The sequence below is a fragment of the Vanacampus margaritifer genome, chromosome 18, assembly GCF_051991255.1.
Source record: "Vanacampus margaritifer isolate UIUO_Vmar chromosome 18, RoL_Vmar_1.0, whole genome shotgun sequence".
In the NCBI taxonomy this organism is placed as follows: domain Eukaryota; kingdom Metazoa; phylum Chordata; class Actinopteri; order Syngnathiformes; family Syngnathidae; genus Vanacampus; species Vanacampus margaritifer.
Genome location: NC_135449.1, coordinates 8,555,039 through 8,560,628, shown reverse-complemented (window position 1 = coordinate 8,560,628; position 5,590 = coordinate 8,555,039). Strand labels below are relative to the sequence as shown.

Here is a 5,590-nt window from a genome sequence, read left to right as displayed (position 1 = left end):
CGTCGTGGTGATTGTTGTGCGCGTGCTATAATCCGCGCTATCGCTAGTAGGCGTACAATACGTGAGTTGGAAGTTTTTTTTAACGCTCCTGGTCACGGTTACATCGACGTCACATTCAGCACATGTTGCCGTTCTTTGCCGAGTTATCGCTTTGTCATGTATGTGTTGGTTAAAAAAAATAACATTTATTTTTTTCTGTTTTTGTTAGTGGGTGTGAATCAGTTTGATTGTGTTATGCTGGTATTCATTAAATATGTCATTTTATACAATCCTGTTTTTACATAAATAATAATTGTGGGGGTGAAATCTTTATTTTGAATCTATATTTTGTTAACAAATAAAATAATTGGACTAATTGTTCTGCTATTGTGCGAAAGGAAATGTTTTTTTTTACAGACATGTTATGCTAATTAATCCTAAATAAATAAAAATTTACAAACGTTTTATGTCAATGAAGATAATTAGTAATTTGTTATTAAATGCAAAATTGTGATATGCACTCACTATTATAAAAAAGAGCTAAATTTAAACTGAATTTAAGTATAATATATAATTTAGAGAACATAGATCTCAGTATTGACTCTATTATGCATATATTTGGGTCTTGCATTTATTTTTTACACAATGTAAAATATTTTTACTTCATTAAACACAAAAAAAATCCAATAATGTGTTTTTTTGTATTTTTTTTTTTTTTACTATAAATTTTGCTGTGCTACATAATTTAATGATATACGAATTATTCGTGATTTAAATGATCTTTGAGCTATTGCTGTGCACAAAAAACTGTTTACCCTCATTGAGGCTTATTCTCCCCCCCCAAGTCAAGTCTCAAAACAAAAACAACTAAAACCCATTTGTATTATTTATTTATTTTTTTTGTTGTTGTTGGTTACATTCTATTTTTATTTATTTATTGGAAGTCATTCAAAATCCACATTTATAAATAAATAAATAAATGTATAAAAATACTTTGTGCTATAAAGTGTTATGATGCTTTAAAATATTAGTAAAAAGCACAAATATATTATTTTTTTTTTCAATTTCACTAGGTTGTAATCAGCAGGCTTGCATGGAAAATGTGCATTATGGCTTCACGTCTGATCATCTCCCAGGCCTCCGCGCTGTTCTTCTGCAGACACCGCACAACAACTATATTAGTACTGTATTTGCATGGACCCGACAGTATGGATCCAGTATAGATTCACTACATTAGATACTTACCTTTTGCTCTAGGACATCACTTGAAAGTCTCTTGAAATAACGATACAGCTTTTTGTTCCAGCGTGACTTCTTGTTCTTCATCTAAATATAGAAATAGCAATAAAAAAATAATAATTTTTAAAAAAAAATAAAAATAAAAAACAAAAACAAACATTTATTTTATTTTTTAATTTATTTGTTTTTTTTAAAAAAAAAAGGAGAGCAATGATGATGTCAAATCGAATGAACAATACTGAGCTCTCCTGAAAAAAAAGAAAAAAAAAAGAAATAGCAATAATGTGGATTTATTCGAAAATATCGACCTAATGGAGCCAAAGCCCCCGCACCGCACGTCCGTCTGCGTATACGTGACTTACACATGACAACAGGCCATCTTTCATCTGGTGGATCATGTTGAGAAAGTCGTCCACCTCCTTCTCGCCCAACCGCAACGATGCGTGGTCTTCGCCGAACAGCACGGCCAACTCCTGCATGACTTGCGCCACGAAACCAAGACGAACATCTGCCCGCTGAGTCACGTGACGAACAACAAAGTTTAACAACATTGTAAAGACTACAAAATCTCCACCAAATGAACGGATTTACTGACAAACTTTTCAAAGTGATGACGTACCGAAGAGTTGGCCGCTCGTTTATACGCGTCACCGGGGAACGCCACTGGGGTCTCGAGATCATTCACGTTGTTACCACCCTGCAAACAAAAACGCCAATATCAAGTTTGAAATGTTTGTGAATTGTGGTATCATAATTTACATAGTAAATGCTGAAGAGCCCAGTGGTGGTTTCTGACATGTGCGTTAGGTGAGGCCGCACTGCTGCCAACCACTAAAAATAATAATAAAATAATAATAATTGCTGTTTGTATGGGGAATTTGCGCCCCCTTGTGGAACCACCCTGTAAAACATCTAGAGTGCCATTCATATAGAGGAGCAAAAATGCCAATACATTAAATAAATATTTAAATAATAGTGGAACTGGAAATAAAAACGGATACAAAAAATACACTATAGGGGCCTATACATACATTTCATGACGTATTTTATTTCTGCGGTCTGCAGAAGAAAGCATTTTCACTTTTATTTCGGCATTTTTGGTGTGCAATATATTCAAGGCCAGTGCCGCCACCAAGTTTTTTTTTCCCCACCCATGACTTGGAAGTTGGGGGGATGAAGATCCAGAGGCACTTTAGAGCCATGACGAGAAGCTTCAGCACACCCGCAAATGAGGTTAAACCAGGGGAGGCCAAGTTCGGTCCTCGAGAGCGCCAATCCTGCCTGTTTTTCATGTCTCCCTCCTTCAGCGCAGCTGGCGTTAATGATCAGCTCATCAGCACGCTTTGCAGAAGCCTGATCACGATCCTGATCGTGAATCAGGTGTGTTAGTGGAGAGAAACATAGAAAACAGGCTGCATAGTGGCTCTTGAGGACCGAACTTGGCCACCCCTGGGTTAAGCCGGATATACAAGTACTTTGAAAATACTGTATTCAGATGTTTTTATATATATATATATATATATATATAGCCTAAAAGTAAGAAGTCGCAATTAAAATAATACTCATACGAGCTATAAAAACAATACTCATACGAACATTAAAAAAGTACTTTGGTTCAAGTAACGAAGTACAGTATTTGTACTTTGCTGCTCCCCTCCACTCCGCTACTTCAATTAAGTTACTTAGCTGTTAAAATCAATCAGCATAATCATTCGTTGTTGTTACTCCTGCATCACGAAGGGGGCGCCCGCACACCTGTTTCTCTTCCCGTAAGAAGTGACAGGCTATAGTTTTATATATATATATATATATATTTATATAGATATACAAGTACTTTGAAAATACTGTATTCAGATGTTTTTATATATATATATATATATATATAAAATCTATTACACATCATATAAGTCTGACATTTCGTAACAGTCATGAGAGCATCTTCAACAATATTATGAATGAGTTTCTTGACACCCTTAGATAGTCTTTTCACAGGAATAAAATGTAGCGTCAGTGCGACCTCCAGTGGACAGAATATGCAACAGCAGTTACCTTAGACAAATTGCGAGTACAATGAATGGCCGGTTCTCGCCATTGAGCGGTGTGTTTGTAAACTAAAACCGCATTAAATATCTTCAAGTATACCCTACAGGAGTGATTTTGGATTTTTTTCTTTTTTTGTGTGTGTGTAGAGGGGAGGGCCTGGCAGGATAAATGACGTCAATAGTTCAGGAAGTCACGTAAGGACAGTGCAATACATGACATGGCTTTTCCCCGCCCTTGCCGTGATTATTTTGAAAAAGAAGATGGGTGCCTTAATTGGTTGAAAAAAATGTTGGGAAACCGGATTCGAGCTTTGGACAGCGGATGAATCACGTTTTGAAAGACGGTGACGCGCGAGGCGGGAAACATGAAGGAAGCCGGCGTATAGGGTAAAGTGTTCGTAATTTCAATGTTTCATGGAGAAATGTTTGGTTGCTGGTTATATTAATAAAGGATTTAAAAAAAACGTAAAATGTGCAAATTTGTACAAATAGTCTAATCATTATTATGATGATGATTATTATGTTTAAAATAAATAAATAAACGCAAGTGAACGTGAAAGTATTCAGTTTCTTGTGTGCTATCTTGCTTGAAAAGTTAGTTCTAGAACATTCGGACGGCATGTGGTTAGGGTTAAGGTGGGGCCCGGTGCCGAGGTAATAAAACAATAGTGGTATAATCATAAACATCTAATTACATCACAATAATAATAATAATAATAATAGTAATAATAATAATAACTCAACAATGCGAAGTGCGATTAGGTTACTTACCATTTTCTTCAGTGACTCCAAGGCTTCTCTTTCAAATTTATTATAATCGTTTTTAATCCACGAGCATCCCGAGGTAGCAGCAATCAATTCGCCCAAGATTACAAAGGCGACCGTGATCTGAGCGAGCATTTGCTTTATTTTCATCATGTATTGTAGGTCGAGTCTTCAGCTCTATCTTGTCTTGTGGGTGTCCAGGTGTGCTTTGAACTTGAGCCCTCCCCTGTAGTTTTTTTTATAGGCTACCACCGACAGGTGATATATATATATATATATATATATATATATATATATATAAATTAAAAAAAAAAACATTAATTAATAAAAATAAAATAAGATAAAAATAATAGTAACAAATATATAATAATAATAATATTTTTTAATCGTTTTTTCTTATGACGTCACGAAATGAGGCTCGACAAATTTGTGCCGTATTATTATTATTATTATTATTATTATCATCATCCATCCATTTTCTGAATCGCTTATTCTTCACAAGGGTTTATTATTATTATTATTATTATTATTATTATTAGCCTATTATTATTATTATTATTATTATTATAATGTTTGTATTAAGTACTACATGGCAAGGCGGCATTACTGAAGTCGGTTCTCTCGAGTACTTCGCCTGAAGGGAAATCCCCGTTCATAGAACGAAAAGTGATTCCCAGCGGACTCAGGCATCAAAGGAGATTTTAAAACAAACAAAACAAAACTGTACATTCTCATTCAGATTCGGACGCGGAAACGTCTACATTTAAAAACAAGCAAAACAAAAAAAAAAAGGAAAAAATATATATACCGTACTACAACTTTATTCATCCCGTGAGGGTACATTGTCTTGACAGTGCTTCTCCCTCATTAAGAAAAAAATAGTAAAACCAAACAACAAACAAATACAAAGAGCAATGTTGAGGTGGGATTAAAATGAATTAAATTCTAATTTAAACATGGAAACAAAGAAGATTAAGATGTTGCACGTTGCTAGGAATTATTGTGTGCTGCATTAAAAAAAACTGTGCACCTATAAGCAGGTATACGTAGAATATGCATACATTTTGGGTAATTCCAGAACTGGTGGGGAATTTCGGAAGCAACATTTTTGAAAAAGTGACTAACTCTTTAATGTCTTTTTTGTTGTTGTTTTGTTAAGCGTCCATCTTCTTTTGATATAGGCCTATTTTGCTGAAACACCGTTACAGGTATAGGCCTACTCAGGCCTCTGAAATTTCTAAATCTCTAATTTTGGTATTATTTTAATGCTCAACATATCCACAGATTGTTTAATGACAATCCTGTGTATGTGTAATTCACGTTTAATTATCAGAGGAATTATACACGTTTAAATAATGAAATTTAAATGTAAATATATACATAAACGTACAGAAATGCATTTATATGTGCAATAGTGCAATTCATCAGCACTTTTTTGGAAGGGGGGGGGGTAAAGAAAACACGCTGGGCGGTGCGCTCTGACACCTCGCTGCCTTTGGTGACATTCGTAATCCTTACTCACGCACACAAAAACAATGTACTGAACAATATTTTGCAGTCGCTGT

At 34.8% G+C, this 5,590-nt stretch overlaps 1 protein-coding gene across 1 annotated transcript; it reads right to left on the bottom strand.

The window, feature by feature from the left end:
* Positions 1-1,048: 1,048 nt before the first annotated feature.
* ifnphi4 (interferon phi 4) lies at positions 1,049-2,420 on the bottom strand. Its single transcript, XM_077551525.1, has 5 exons — positions 2,370-2,420; positions 1,834-1,915; positions 1,581-1,726; positions 1,225-1,305; positions 1,049-1,132 (listed from the first exon to the last, which is right to left on the bottom strand). Exons 1-5 carry the CDS (start codon positions 2,418-2,420, stop codon positions 1,049-1,051), a joined length of 444 nt encoding a protein of 147 aa, XP_077407651.1.
* Between the last annotated feature and the right edge of the window lie 3,170 nt (positions 2,421-5,590).

Excerpts from the sequence above, each read along its gene's own strand:
- ifnphi4 (XM_077551525.1), bottom strand. The coding sequence starts at position 2,420 with ATGGCTCTAAAGTGCCTCTGGATCTTCATCCCCCCAACTTCCAAGTCA. Across the intron at positions 1,306-1,580 it reads AAGATGGCCTGTTGTCATGT|ATGAAGAACAAGAAGTCACG; the intron begins GTAAGTCACGTA and ends TTCTATATTTAG. Across the intron at positions 1,133-1,224 it reads GTGATGTCCTAGAGCAAAAG|AAGAACAGCGCGGAGGCCTG; the intron begins GTAAGTATCTAA and ends CGGTGTCTGCAG.